Genomic DNA, 16,307 nt, shown 5'->3' with positions numbered 1-16,307 from the left:
ACTCTTTCTGGCTGAACTGTCAGCCTCCTCTTTACTAACCCTCCCGGCCTCCTGCCAGCCCCATACCACAGTTATTTAACACACACACACACACACACACACACACACACACACACACACACACACACACACACACACACACTCTGAAATTTCAGAGGGAACACAGTCCTTTTGTAAAACAGACGGTTTAGGAGTAACAACATGCAAAATAGTCACTTGGGTGCTCAGCTGAGGCTTTAAAGCTTAACTTACTATGAGGGGGAGAGGGTGGAACCGTCGGACTGAGGCAACCCCATCAACTACTTTCCCACAACTGCAATAAAATATTCCATCATATCCCTGAAGCATCCCTGACTCCAGCTGAGATCAAAGAGTATACTTGATGACTGAGAGAGGAGAGCATATTAGTGCCTATAACGGCAGTGTCTCACTTGCACGGAGCCCTTCATTCCCGTCATGGAAAAGTACATGACAGAGTTTGGTGTTTCCATTCCCGCAGTAAATATAGATGCATAACAGGAGAAGACTCCTGGAGTACACAGGAGTACAAAAAAACCACTGCAGAGAGTAATTTCATAAAATTATGATGATGAGAATTTATGTCACTACTTTTTATAGGTCACTGTCCAAAAAAAAAAACTCAGCTCCAATGAGCTGAATATCAGGTAGTGAAGTAAACAGTATAATCTCAACCATTTTTTGTACACAAGGCCCAATAGGCATCATTTCGCCGCACACTCACTCTTAAAAAGATCAAAAACAGATTCCACATCTCGCTCCAGTTATATTCCTTTCAGGCTGTCTGTGACAGGTGTTTTATAGGGAGGAGCGCTGTTGTTGTGGATGTCCTATCAATGATTCAATGCAGCACATCAGATGGAAGGGAGAGACAGAGAGAAAGATGTCTCTGCCTGGATGTTCGGAAGGGAACTTTCAATATATAATTCACTGAGTTGTCTGACGGGTTGGGTGTGAATGTGATGGATGCTCTTTCAGTCTAGTGAAGATTCAGTGTTCTTAAACCTTGGATCTGTTAGGCCACTTTCAGCATGAACTACACTGCCAAATGTCCTTTTATGATCTTTTGATCCTCACGCTGTGCTGCTGAAGAACTACAGTGCTTCACACACACACACACACACACACTCACGAAGACACATGCCAAAAAGTCACACTCACACAAAGATAATTGACAATTTCTTCCTCCATTTAAGGAGGAAGGAGTGCAGCGGGCTGTGTACAGTAACTCTCCACTGTTCAAGCAACTTGCCATGAGTAGTCCACGAGTAATAAAAACATCTGGTTCACTTAAATCCAAGGCTAAAATAATATGTAATAAAGACAGCCATGAAGGCTGATGTATGTGTTTACTCCCCATTGATCGGCCTTTATTAATGATGAACTGGACAATAACAGCTGACTGTGCATTGTTCCCATTCAGCATTTGTGCTTCAAGCAGACAACAGAAAAGGGCGGTTAATGTAGTTATATGAAATAAATGTCATTTCTGTCCTCCATCTTTTTTGATAAAAGTAACCGGCAAAGCTGCACAGTCCAAAGTGTGTGTGTTTGTGTGTAGCTGTGTGTTTGTGTTAATCGGCAAGCTCGGGCAACAAATCCATAGAACAGAGCCATGTAAGATGGCAGATTAGGGGAATATGAAACACACTCTGGAGTGAGCGCTAGGCAAGGGCTTTTGTCTTGTTATCTTCGGGAGTGAGTTGACATTATCCCCATGGATAAGGTTTTACCATGCATGGATTACCACATGAGACAAGCTGTGCACACCCCCAGGAAAATAACATTAGAGGACCTTAGTCAATCCCTGTCTTCATCTCCCTCTCCACTCAGGCTTCCCTCTCTCACTGTTCATCAGCGCCATGATCGGCACACCTGAGGCTTCTGACCGTGTTTGAAAATAATGGCATCTGCTGGAACTTCACAAAGGGCCATCTTTTCGTTTGCACTGAATAATCTCACATGCAAATACCTAAAAAAAAAAAACCCAAACGAGGTGTCACTTAGCCTTTGAAGGGTTTAGATTAAATCTATATTCCTACATAGATGTTACGTAAATATAGATGTTAAAGATCTGTCGCTCCAAATAATGTAGCTTAAAGTGTTTATAAGATGAAAAAACAAGCAAGTGGTTGAGCTGTAAGGTGGCACAATCTAGCATCAGTTAAAGTAATATGATACTGAAAAGAGGTAGCACAACATGAATGTATTTGAAGTTAAAAGACTCAATGAAAACTAACAAAAAAACAGACATCTTTTGAGCTGCCTCACTGAAGCTGCCTCTTTAACATCCTTCAGGATATCGTTCCTCAGTTTGGGAGCAGAGTTCTGCATCTCCAGTTCTCTCCTGGTTCTCAAGATCTAACAAATCCACAGAGGAGGATCTGACTGATAGTGGACAAATGTCAGACAACTCAGAGTGGGCCACGTGGGCTCGACCTCGGCTACTTAAAGCTTTATGTACATTCAAAAGTGCTTTAAAGTTAGGGCCTAATGATACACGGAGCCGGCGTTATCACCGCACATCAGCTGGTTTGATAGGCTTTCTCCTTTTAGTTTTGATCAGGAGTCTAGCAGCAGAATGGTGAATATACCATAGCCACCGGAGGAGCATATGACCAAGGCAGTTTCCTTTACATAAAACAAACTCAATTAAATTCATGTATGAAAACATTTTTTTTTTTTTAAAGCTTAAACATCACTGGCAGTTAAGTCTCAGATAATGTTTTAATCACAAAGTTACTAATCCTTTTATACGCAACGTTTGCTCGTATCACAGTTATAAAAGGTTGAAAAAATGGAAGGTTACTGTGGACCTCGCTGTCTAGGTTACGTTTTCTTAGGAGGCTTACCAAGCCCAGCACTGACAGAGGCTGGGACAGTCCCATTCTCAAGGGAGGTGTTTTTAATTTTCAGGACATTATCTGAGACACAGTTAAAGTCACGCTTAAAAAATCTAGAGGGAAGAAGAGTGAAGACGTGTCTGCCTTTTGAAGGAGTGAGTACAAAAGGTTGTCCTTTTTTCTTTTTTTTTTTGCAAACATAGCAGCTCTAAGAATTATAATTTCATTGTTTATTGATGGGATTAGCTAATTCCACCACCTGTGGATCTGAGGTATTACATATCACCGTTATGTAATGCTTAACAAAATAACAAATGTGATAATCTATTTGCAATCCCATTTGACATCTACAGTAAGGCGCAAAAAGACGTGACTGAGAATGATTATGTAACATTAAAGCTTTGACGAAGTACGTTACACCTGTGCAGCTTTAAGGTTCGGTATCATATGAAGGGCTGAAGGATCTCAGAGGGCGATGAAAACGCAGCACAACTGATAATAATAATGAAATAGTGTCGGTTCCTTGTCATAACTTCCTTGGGAATTCTCTGCAGGAAGTGGTGACAGTAGCTAATATGGAATGATGAATGATACTCTTATCTCTTCCGGTACACTTCTAAGATAAGAGCTCTCATTGGCTGGTTCTCATATTGTCAGCGATGTGAGGTGAATGAAGAAACCCCACAAAGAGAAAGAGAGAGAGAGGGAGAGAGAGAGACAAGCAGGTGCCTTAAAATAGACGACAGGAGGATGAGAATAAAAAAGGAGAAACTAAGTATAGAGGCATGAATGATAGTGGGAGGGAGAAAAGAGAGAGAGACAGAGGTGACCTCCATCTCCACCTCCACCTCCACACACCACAACAAGCCTCTCCATCTCAACCAGGGCACCATGGCACATTTCCCGTCACTGGGGGTGGCAGCAGGCCACACATTGCAGTGAATCAATCCAACTGCTGCAACCTCCGCAATCCACACTTTCCTGCAGGCTCGTCATGTACCCAGATGCTATGTGCGAAGCAGGGCTGGTGAGAAATCATGTTCCACATGCCGCGCAAAACCTCAGTTTGAAGTCGTGACTTAAATGTCTCTCCGTGCTGCAACACTCGAGGTTTTAGACACAGACGGGTTTAGAGGAATTGATGCAACACTTTCTAAATTCCACTTCACAACTGGAGGTGTATGTTCTTGCCAACAAGATAAGTGCAAGTTTTACATTGAAAATGTGGCTGACCGCATAAGATTATGTTTGTATGAATTGTCACTCGAGTATCTATTAAAAAAGGAAACGTATTTTAACATTAATAACGCTCAAAAACATAATATAAATGTCTTTATAGGACTTTTATAACCCCTCGTGCAGGTTTTAAAATGTTGCTTGAAAGGATGTGTGTCGTAAATATGTTTTTAATGTTTAATGAGGGTTTTATGCAGCCATGACAGCTGTAATCCCTCCAAAATGGGACAGTATATCCAACTGAATAGGGAACAATGCAAGCTCCATAATACCTAAATCACACATGGCACTGCAGTTGTGTTGCCACTTGCAGTCCCATGGACAAAAAAAAAAAAAAAAATTGGCTGTTATTAGATTCATCGCATCCCCACCAAAACCTGCCCCACAGCCACACACCCCCCCACACCCACACCCACACCCACCTCCAGCCCCCATCCTCTTCCTTTCCGCGTTATTCGTTTGCAAATTGATAACGGAACCAGAGACCCCGCAGGGTCCGTAATTCAATATTGGGATCTAACAGTCTCAGATCAGATATGATGGACTGTAATCCTCTCTGCACTGCCACAGCCACATGCACTACCATATCTCAGTGCCCCTTGAGCTATCAGCAAGTCACTGTGTTCTCAGCACATGAATGAATGAGTGAATGAGTGAATGAGTGAATGAGTGAATGAATGGATGCCTGGGATTAGAACCAGGCTAATTACTGAGTACACAATTCCTGGGAAAAAAAAAAAAAAGAAAAAAAAATAGGACTGTGGCAGGCTTGTGGGTAAGTAGGCATGACAGCATGTGATTAAAATGAGTGAGTTAGTGAGTACTCCCCCAGCACGCACACATCACCACCACCACTAAACCCAGTCTTTAAAATTGTTCTCTACTCTCCATTTCTTCCAATTTGAAAAGATATAAAGTGGGGGAGTCGTGTTCAGAGATAATAATGATCCCACTGTTTACTTTCAATTAGGATTATTTCTTTCCTTTGGCGAAGAACACCTTTATTTCTCTGTGGAAACATTAGTAACCATTAAATCTGTGCATGTGTGTGTGTGTGTGTGTGTGTGTGTGTGTGTGTGTGTGTGTGTGTGGGGGGGGGGGGGGGCTTTTGCCACATCTATGAAAAGAGAATGGGAAAAAAAGAATTTGATTCCAAAAGTCTTACGGATTTTGTGTCCACTTAGTTGTGGCTGTTGGTGCCTTTGCCTGTGACAGACAGCCCGTGGAGACTGAATAATGCACAGTAAAATCCTATACCATGTTTCTGCCATTAGACCATCAAGCGTGGGACATCTCAAGCACTTTATAAAGGGAAGATTCATCAATTATTCACACTTCCGGCAACACACATTCCACATGTTTGTCTTCCCATATATTAATATTTCAGCCTGTCCCACCCCGCCCTACCTCTTCTTCTTTCTGCCACCTCCCGGTGGACATTTTGTCTACATAAATCACACAGTGACATTAAGAAGCCCTAAGATGGCCACAGTCAGTACTTACAGTAGGCAGCCCTTTCCTCCGCCAGTCTGCGAGTCCCTCGACTGCTGCCTGACAGTCAAATGTCATTTAAAAGCATCAGATGAACTTCACAAGATATCCACTGCAGCACCGACACAATGCAGTTTAACCCGTAGGCTTGTACATGCACACAAACAAGACTTGGTTGGGTAATTCAAACCAATTCTCATGTGACAAACCTTTTAGCGTCACAGGGTGAGAGAAGGCGGGGACTTTTGCTTCTTGAGCCAAATTCCCACAGGAAGTATGCGGCCCTGGCCTTTTAGCACACCCAAACAAGCTCTGTGTGCTTTAGGTTAGAGAAGGTTAAGGTTAGGGGTAGGGGCAGGGTTAGGGCCATGGTTGCGGTTAGGGTCAGCCAACAACTGAAAGGAGGTGGGATATGTACACACCCTGAGAGGAAGTGTTACCCAAGAGGCTCAAGTCATGGATCAAATGTCTCTTGTGTGAGGGAGGATGACATGCAACAACCATCGCAGGCTCCGCTCTCGGACCTTTCACAGTGGGCTCAGTGCTGGACCGCGAGGCCAACGTGACATATTTCTGTAGCAGTTTCACCTTTGTGTGTCCAAACCATTCGCACGTTGCTCATGTTGACCTGTTAGTGCCCGATCTTTTTCTCTCTCATGCTCTCAGCAGTGTTACGCAATGTGGTAATAAATACTGGACAAACTGCAGAAAACTACTGCAACTGCTGCAACTAACGTTATTTTCATTCTTGATTAGTCTGGCCTTTGTTTTCTCAATTAATCAATTAATCCTTTTATATAAATAGACCCTAATGCACACACACACCTGTGGTACCATAAAATCTATATTACATTACACTGATGACCTCCGTTGATTTGCGTAGCCTGCTGATTTAGTTCTATATAGGATACATCATGCAGACACTGAGGTGACAGGATTGAAGTAAAATACTTACTTTTAAATTCAAATATGGATAATACCTTGCAGGCAATCTGCATAAAAATGAGAGCTAATAATAGAATGAGTAGAATGGTCCGACGTCTATATTCTTTTACCTTGCAGATCCTTACTTCTGCAGCGTGCTCTCCTGGTTTTTGACAGTCTTTGCCCTAATAAATTCTTCCTTCTTTTGTATCCAACACACCCTGTTTCTGTCCCTCTGCTGTCTCTCTCTCTCTTTCTCTCACAGCCCTCCTTACTCAAGGCTCTCTCCCTCCCTCCCTCTTCCTTATTGATTCTGTGAGGTTCAGTGGGTAGAGCACGGCACCAGCAATGGAAAGGGCACGGGATCAATTCCCACAAAATTTCAAGCGTTCACTGGGCTGTCACTCTAAGATAATTTGTCTGCAGGCTTACCCCACTGAATACACTGATGTATTCTTCTTTGTAATTGGTGCCTATCAGTGTCAAGTGTCTCTGCTAGCTAGATGTTCAGGGTCATCACTGCAGAATACTGCAAACTTTCATTAATTGGAGTGTGCAAAGAATATGTGCTCATCTTTTACTTTTTTCTTTACTGATGAATCTCAGCTATGTCAATTTAATAAGGATAATTCAAAGTTTTTTTTAAAAAGAAATCTGTCCATTTAATTGGTAAAAGAACTTTGTATAGCTTTTTATGGGTTAGTTTCTGCACAATAGAAACACTAATGTGAGCCAGTTGGCACACTGCACTGTCAGAAAAACTCCATGTACTGTAGCATGTCTGAAGGCATGGTTTTTGCTAATGTCCCCTGCAATGCTAATATGAATAATTTCTATTTCTGGAATCTTACCATTCATGCAAGCCCGTGTAATGAATACTGAAGTAACTCCCCATTTACATTAAATAATTAAGCTCCTTTAAAACCACTTAAATGAGAACTTGATGTGTAGTGGCCACCATGGACAGAAAATTGCACATCAGGTGTTTCCCAAGAGCAAAACAATAGTAAATAGTTGTGCCCGGCGCCACCAAAAAGGAAAAAGTCATTGAAAGTGTAACTCGGTATGTTGACTGCACCATCAAGCTGCTCCTCCGAGGCTTACAGCAACAACAAGGCTGTGTGACTGCTGTAGATCTGCGTGTCACATGCTGAGACCAAGACAAAGAAACAGTTTGAGCTTAAATATTGCCTAATAACTTTAAGCCTAAGATGATAGCAGCTGAGGCATCAGAGCTCGCCTCCCAACCAGGAGGATATTTGTAAATTGGTGCAGCTGCGCAATCACACTGTGCAGAGGCAGCCCTGCTTGGGCCAGCCTCAACGAACAAGCGGAGCATGTCTCAGGAGAGACAGAGGGGCCTCAGAGGCAGCCTGGCAAATCTGAGCCTGACCTCCCTGGAGAGAGAGAGGCAAAATGGATTTATATCTTTGTTTTTAATCCCCCTTACACGCTCCACTGGTCCTACAGTAGTACTTTGTGTGGGCTTCATGTATAGTCAGGAAAAAAATATATATATATACGGGGGCTTGTGTGTCAAGAAAAACATCCATTTCTGTTCTTTTTTTTTCTCTGTGACATCAGAGACATTGTCTGTGTCATTCTCCTGTGTTTTCCTGTCTGAAAGAGGAGAAAAAAAAGTCAGCTGTGGCACAATATCTGATTGGGCTTTTGATTTCAAAACTGTATGATGCCAGCATTTTATTCAGACTCAAATGCCATTTCGCTACCACCCCAGTATTCAGTTTGACACTGTTAAGCTGCTTTCTGTTTAGGAGGGAGTTTATTTTGCACTAACCAATCTCTGTGACTATTTATCCGTCTGCCAACATCGTTTTCAGGCAACACCGACTCCGCGTTAACAGTGGCTGAGAAAAGTCAGCTTGCCGTTTATCATGCTAATCAAAGCTGTTTATGCTAAATTATTGTACAGGATAAAGAAGTGGTGACAAAGTTAAGAATTCTGTTGCCTGTAGACCGTGAAGAAAAACCTCTGAACAGACAGTTCCAACATGTTGGACTAACTATAAGCACTGCATCCTCCTGATTCATTTCCTCAAGTGCCAAAGGAGCCGGCTGATAAATTAAACCCATTGGGAGAACAGCAACAACATTTTTTCATCTTTTTTTTTTTCTTTTTTTTTTCTAATGCCTTTAGTGCACAGCTGTTCTGATTTAATGGCTGTTGTTTCAGTCAGTTGATTTACAGCAGCCTTGATAGCTGTGTCACTTTCCTTGTATTCTGTTAGGTGACATTCCCAAAATGAGACCCACCCATAAACGGCGCTGACTGACTCGGTTGTTTTCCCCTGAACTGGGGAAACCAACCAGCCATTGGATCAGTTGAAGAGCAACGCCAGACCTCTGAATTTAAATGTGGCTGGCGATTCACACGTCTGGAATCAGGCTAGTGAGATGTGCAGGGAATTACAACCACACTTTACTAAGGAAGATTTCTTACAGCCGAGAAGAGAACGCAATGGGCCCTGAGCCAACACAGCGTCCCATGGTTTCCCAACAGGCATTCATTGTGCACGGCTCCATTCGTCTGTTACTTCCCTACTTCTGAGCCAATGGGGCTTGTATGTAGAGAGTAGTGTCGGATACATAATAGCCTCAAATACAGAAAAACCAGATGATAGATTCATGAATAGGGGCACACATATGCTACATGCTTGTCTTTGTGTTCACAAGTGTGCCAGTTTTTCTGCGTCTGCCCATATGCTCGTGAATGTGAGCTGAGGAGCTAACGTTTGAAAGGGGACCGAAAGCACAAAGGCAAAGTAAAAATAGATGGAGGAATACAATGACACCGAGAGCAGACACAATAACCATGGGGAAAGAGGGAGAGAGAGGGGGGAAAAAAGAAGACAAAAGGAGTAGGTAAAATATGTCATTATCCCCGATGGACAGAGCTTGTCTTTCTTCCAGGACACAGAGATTCATTTAGCCCTTCACCAAAGCAGCAGAAGAGACAGCAATGAGTAGAGAGAGAGGGAAAGAAAAAAAAAAACGTTACTATATGCAGTCCAGATCATCTGAAACCGAGACCTCACCTGAAGCCATGTTTTGCACGGCGTTTCATCATCAGCCGAGTTTTCTGTGTATCATTACACTTTAAATACGCTGTATTGCTCAACTCTATGCTCTATTACAGTAAGCTCGATACAATCAGGCTTTAGAAGAGTCTTCAATCCCAAAACTCTGGAGTTAGCTTCATAAAAGGCTGAGTGTGGCCCTTAAGAATTCAGTGTTAATGTTGCACATATAACATGAATGCTGCATACGAGGGTTATGTAAATACATGCTAACCTCGCAGGGGTGGTGAGAAAGTAATTTCCAGTAAAGAGAATGCTTGAATATTTTAACCCACAGCAAAAGTGTCAAAACTAGGCACAGGCTAGAATAACATAGCAACATGAAGCCATTTAACACACAGCGTGGCCTTGATTTGACAGCATAAGCAACAACAGTGGTAGGAGTCCACAGTGAACTTTGAGCATTCATTTCTAGCCACAGGAAGTTTAGTGTTTGAATTCTATGCACATTATTCATGAATACTGGAAGTGATAAAGCATGGTAGTTTAATGGTCTGTTTTATAAACTGATGGATTCACAGCTGAAGAAGTGTTGCTGATGAATACAAAACTGTCACTTCTGTTGACATGTTGTGACCCAAGCTTCTCCTGTGCTAACAATCGTCCTTCTTTAAACGCACAAGTTGAAGTACGCAGCTTATCTTGACTATACAAGGGGTTTTTATTTCTTCTCGACAAACACAAAGTAACTAATTTCATTTCTGCCAGATGTCTGTTAATACATAGAACAATAAACTTACAGTCATCGATGAACACACTGCACTCATGCACAGATTCTGGGCCATGAGAATAGATCGTATTTCAGCAAGACCTTCAGCAAAATTGCAAAGAGATGCTTCAACATAACACCAAATTAGTGAAATGACAAGTGAAAAGCCACATCCTGTCAGACATACTGTTCCTGATATATATCATATACAATGCGTAAGTATAGGGAGTGAGTGCTGCAGAGTCAGAGTTGTTGCTCCCTGCAAAAAGGGGAATTTTTCCTCTTTAAAGATCTTACAGCCAAATCCGCTTTCTGACCTGGCACATGTCTTGACATCTTTTACACATACGTTACCTGCAGCTCTAAGACCACTATAACATTCTCGTGAGTCTGCGAACAATGATATTACTCATTGCTCCGAAGATGTCAATGGTCTTTTCCAACAAGTAGCGGACAGGTGCAGAATCACAGAAGAGTTTTCTACAAATATCTCTGTTTTTGCAGGAAGGTGTTTATGACTGCCACTGACGTCACTGATTATTGCCAGGGCTAACAACAGAGCTTTCACAGTTCCAGCTGCCATGGTGATGTTTTTGACAAGCACAAAAGAGGCTGAGTTTATGGCTTTCATTAGTATTTCTATATTCTTGGTTCAAAGGGTTTGAGGATTTTTTTTTTCTGAAGGATTTTATTCCAACCGAGCAATGCAGAGTCTACTAAAAAAAAAAAAATGTCCCCATTCATTTAAAAATCAGTGAGCATGGCAGATATGTGTTTTGGTGCCTGTAGAAAGCCTGACAGACAATTATTAAACTCAGGGATAACGATTCAATGAGTGAATAAAAAATATCAGGCCACTCTGCATGATGTCAAAATGAAGGCTGGAGACTTATCACAACCATCAGCTGCCCATGACAATTATTTGTCTATCTGAAAGCTTTTATTAACTGAGGGCAGCTTTACTAAGTGTGCTTTAGCTTTTGAAGGCAGCGCCCTTTCATAGAATACAGTACAAACACATGCTTCCTGATGTTCACACAAGGGGGCTGCCCGGTTTGGCAGCTTTCAGCTGTTCAGCAGCTCTTCATCTAGTGACGTCAATGACTCTGGAGCAGTGGATTATTCTGTAGGAGGAGTCTGAGGACTGTCTATGGACATTTCTATACTTCTGTCACCACCGCTGCTGCCGGCTGAACTCAAGCTGACCACAGCCCATGTTCTCCTTCAGCTGGGGAAACTAGAACATTATTTTCTCCACAGCTGCCAACAGAGTACAGATGCTTCAATATCCACTGTCCAACTGGCTATGCTGAAAGTATTTTCGCCCTGAGGTAAAGAAGAAGAAAATGATGTCACTTGATCACCGTTTGCTTGTGGAATCGATGCCATTGACGCATCCAGCAGATAAATGAGAGGATGTAGTCAACCGGAACCATTGTCTAAACATATGATCCACACCAGAAATGTGGGGAAATGGTGTCAGTTTTCATTTTAATGTTTTGTCACCGCCCTCTAGAGCACTTTGCTGAAAAAAATGAACAGGAAACTGACAGAAACTGTTTCATAATTCGCTCTCATGGTAAATCCGTTTAGCCCATATTTTAGCTGTGATATGTTGATCACAGCACTTGTTAGTCACTAGAGCCTCTGCCTTGTTGCAACTATAGGAAGCTAAGGTGAATATGCAACATAGCTGAGACGAGTGTGAGCCAATAGGGAGGATTAAATCAAAGCTGCAAATGAAATGTTATGTTCCGACAGAACACAGCACCCTGAGTTTGAGAAAAAATAAAGTCCACATAGCCCATATCCAGTCAGTGCTCATGATTACCCTCACATCCTGCCCCGCCCACATCTGAAAAAAAAAAAAAAATACCTTGTGATGTTAAAAACATGTCCCTTGTGGAATGAATAATCAGGAAGCCTTCCTTCTTTACACAATGCTAAATATGCAAAATTCACAGCTCCCCTGCTTTATACCCTCTATCTCCCTCAAGCCTTTCCCTCACTTAGCCCACTCCATCTGCCATCTCTCTACTCACAGCTCCCACTCTTCATTCTCCTGCTTTGTTATGCTTCCCGCATTCTCTTCCTCCCCTCGCCATCCTCTTCAGCTTTATGTTGTTTTTCAAAGCAACCCCCCCCCCTTTTTTTTCCTATTTCCTATGTCGTTTTCGTTTCCACTTGTCCTATGCAACCTTATTCTCATCCCTATATCTATTTTCCCCTCTGAGCCTCATCGTTTTCACCCTCTCCCTCTCTGAATCTCCCTGCAGTGTACAAAGCAGTACCTGCGACACTCTGCTCCAAGTATCCTCTCATCTAAATGGGATGTGTGGCCTCGCTATATCTGATTCCTCTAGACAGGAGGTGAGAGCTAACCTTTCTCCCAATTCGACACCTAACCAGCGCCTGTTATTTGTTTTCATAACACAAACACGCCATCCTTGGTCAAAGCACACATCCTAAAGATTCAACATCCCAACTCTAGCAGACGAAACAAAATAAATTCTACTAGATGGTGCTCTGCCTTTAATGGTCCTTAAACTAGTGTGTGAAAAAAACTCCTCCGGAGGTAAGATTCATATCGGATTAATGCACAAGTAAAAGATAAAGACGAGAGGGGTGAAAATACTGAGAATATCCCCTGATATCTCTCTGTGCTAATGAATACGATTAATGTTAAGCTGCTGGAGTATCCACTTTTCATGTAGATATAAAGAGAAATAATATAATATATATTCTTAGACCATGAGTCATATCAAAGCACTTTTACCCAGACATAGAGTTATATGTGATAACTGGTAGCTATAGTGACATACTATTATTACTGCCATGAAGGCCCAGAAAAGAGCTATTGTGAAGCACTCATCTCAAGTTCCACAGATAAGCTCACACAACTGCACTCACTCATACAACTCCATACCTCCAACTCCAACTCAGAAAGTGAACTTACGTGTTCGGAAGCGGTGGTGTGGGCGTGTGGCTGGGCCCTTGCCTGGGCGTCCATGATTCCAGCGTGACGTGGGTTTGACCGGGGCTGCCGGCTGGGAGGTGGTCGGCTGCACCTTGGCGGTGGTCTTCACAGTACCGGTAGTTGAAGCGGATGCTGTGGTGGTGATGGTAGCAGAAGTCTGTCCTGGCTTTGAGTTGGCGGCTCCATTATGTCCATTACCAGCGCCGGTTCCTTTTCTGACAGTGCTGCGAGGGGTGACCTCCTTACCGCTGGGTGGTGGGGTGAGTCGGGTGGCGCGAGTGGTGGAGGTGGTAACCACAGTGCCGCTAGTGCGGCTGCTAACACGATTGTGAAGGTGTGGGGCGCGGTTGCCATCTCCATTGGCAGTGCTGCCATTGGCTGAGTGGTTTGCTGGTGGCCCTGATCGAGTTCTTGGAGCTGGGGCAGTGCCATCCGCAGCTAGCGGCGTGGTAGTTGACACCATTGCTGTGGTAGAGGCAGCTGAAGTAGTGGTGGCGGTGGAAATGTCGGGCCCCTTGGGCATGGCACTGGGTTTGGAGAGAAATATAGGGTCCTGTCCAATGCTACCTTTAGGATCCACCAGATCAGTGGGGACATAGTCTTGGACAGATCCCACCACAATCCATTTCAGCAGCATGAGACTGAGGCCCAGTCCCACAAAGCCCATTACCAGGGGCACGGCACACAGCCAGGTCTGCTGGCGAGGCCACACAGCGCAAGGGCCACAGCGGAGAGGGCCTGGGGCTCGGGGAGATGCCTGTTCAGCCCCTGGCTCCTCCAGCGTCATGGCCGCTAGAGTGCTCGCACCAGAGCGCTCACTCATCCTGCTGGAGCTTTTCGTCTCTTAGGGTGTTCGGGAGGTCAAACAGGTGGCCAAATGACACAGGGGCATGTACAAGGAAGGGGATGTGGTGCAAAAGAAATGCTGGGCATCTTAAGTAAGTACCTGCACAATGCCTATCCTATATATATCTACATGCACAAATGTAAAACACAAACTTATGCACAAGCACCTGCAAGCACAAGCAGACGCAATCACTCACAGTCAAGTACTACTAATTAAAAGCTGGCACAGCACTCAAATGCATACACAAGCAGTATAACCTACACTCCCTCTGGCGGACAACAAAACCAAGCATACCCATGCACACACACGCGCACACACACGCACAGAAATATGCACGAAAACAGCCACACACTTTCCACGGGAGCGCACAGGTTATGGACAGGTGAGAGAGCGAAGCGAGGGGGCGCCTCACTGTAGTTCAGCGCTAACGAAGCGATGATAAATCCCAGGATGCTTCACTCCCAAAGCCGACTCAAAAAAAAAAAAAAAAAAAAAAAAAAAACGGAGAAGGATATCGATCCGCTGCTTGGTGAGCTTCAGACTGGAGCTGTAAATCCATGTGCGTGTGAGATCGCGTACATCAACAGCCCCGGCTCCGGCAGCTCCCTTCTCCCACTCTCAGCCGCGTGATCATCGGCCGCATAGGGTCCTTAAAATACAAACCACTGGTCGGTCCTTTATTCCTCTATTCTCTCAGGTTTCAGCGGAGTTCATCTGACCTTTTGTACGTGCAATCAGAGGGCTTTTCCTTTTTCCTCTTGCAGGTGTCTTTGTCGGCTATTGCAAGTTTGCCTCTAACAGCCCTTAGTTCTCCATGCCCGGCCAGCCTTTTAGTCGCTCCAGCTGTCGGTAATCCAGTGGCGAGAAAGCCGGTTGAAAAAAGCCACGGGAAACTGAAAACGAGGCAGGGCAGAGAGGGATCTGATTTGATCTGCCAGCGAGATGGGGTGGTGCTGGCGTCCGGAGGAGCGGGCTAAATCCAACTGATCCACGTCCGACCGCCCGACTCTGATTTCCCCCGGAGTGACAGTGGTGTGTTTCCAGAGCTGTCTGCCCGCAGTCCGTCACTGTGCTGATAGATCCGGCATTGGGTGGGAGAAGAAGAAGAAGAAGAAGAAGAAGAAGAAGAAAGAATGAAAGGGAGCTTCTACGATTCGTTTACCTTCGCTGCATTCCCACAGTGGTGCAAGCAGCAGAAAGGGAGATGGAGAGAAGAGAGAGGATGGAGGGAGGAGGGGCAGGGAGGGGGCTGCTGCTCTGAAAAAAATGATGCGGCGGCTGTTCTTGGAGGCTGCAGACTAGGGAGAGACGGAGAGAGAGAGAGAGAGAGGGAGAGGGGAGGGAGGGAGGGGGGCTTGCTCAATCCGCGGTGAGTGATGTGGGTTTCACGGCTCCTATCCCATCCGGCGCTCTCCTCCGGTTCACCGCCGTCCTCAATACTCCGAAGTGACGACTAGTGACTGCCCCCCGTCTCCCCCCAGACTCCACAGCTGTAGGTGTGCGCTGACTCCTTCATCAGCAACAACAACAAAAAAAAGAAAAAGGAAAAAAAAAAAAGAAAATTTCCTGGTGGGTAAAAATAGGAAGGTAGTGGGGAAAACAAGACAGAGAGAATATGTGCGTGTTGGCTAAGCTCTGCAGCAGATGCAGATAGGAGGCAGAGGGAGGAGGCGGCAGCAACAGCAGCCACACACACACACACACACACACACACGGTGTGGAGATGAGAGGCGCTGCCATAGACACACCCCAGGGAGCGGTGAGATGGGAGGGAGGGAGGGAGGCAGAGGAGGAGGAGGAGGAGAAGGAGGGAGGCGCCACCCCGATGTCTTCCACCAGCGGCACACAAGAGCAAACAAACCAAACACCCCGCTCATAATTTATGGGTGAGTTAGAGCACTACTTCAACTTGATACCTCCGTGGGCAGTAGATGAATCCCTTATTTTACAGTTCACAAGGGACAGTAGCGCTTTAGGCGCACAGCCAGCCAGGTTTTATGGGAAGCACCACTTACTGATATCAGAGTATGAGTGAAAAAAAAAAAAAACCTCCAGGTACAGTATAATCAGCTCATTTAATTTGCAAGATTTGGCATTTGGTTTGTATTTATAAAAAAAAAAAAAATCCTGAACCATAGCAACCAGGCATAAATAAGGTCACATC

General features: G+C 44.3%; 1 protein-coding gene across 3 annotated transcripts in view; it reads right to left on the bottom strand.

The window, feature by feature from the left end:
• Positions 1-15,793, bottom strand: part of nrg3b (neuregulin 3b) — a 177,787-nt gene extending 161,994 nt beyond the window's left edge. For 2 of the 3 annotated variants that reach the window (XM_071462732.1, XM_071462734.1), the window contains exon 1: positions 13,276-15,792. In XM_071462732.1, the coding sequence (XP_071318833.1) occupies positions 13,276-14,119 (844 nt within the window). In that variant the 5' untranslated portion in view covers positions 14,120-15,792. Of the gene's footprint in view, positions 1-13,275 lie in introns of all 3 variants that reach the window. The other variant, XM_071462733.1, reaches the window with a different exon arrangement.
• Positions 15,794-16,307: the final 514 nt, after the last annotated feature.

Source organism: Trachinotus anak, unplaced genomic scaffold (genome assembly GCF_046630095.1).
Source record: "Trachinotus anak isolate AG129_WGS33_773 ecotype Australia unplaced genomic scaffold, CSIRO_AGI_Tana_v1 ptg000025l, whole genome shotgun sequence".
Classification (NCBI taxonomy): domain Eukaryota; kingdom Metazoa; phylum Chordata; class Actinopteri; order Carangiformes; family Carangidae; genus Trachinotus; species Trachinotus anak.
Note: the sequence above shows the minus strand (reverse complement) of the source record. Positions and strands in the feature narration are given on the sequence as shown.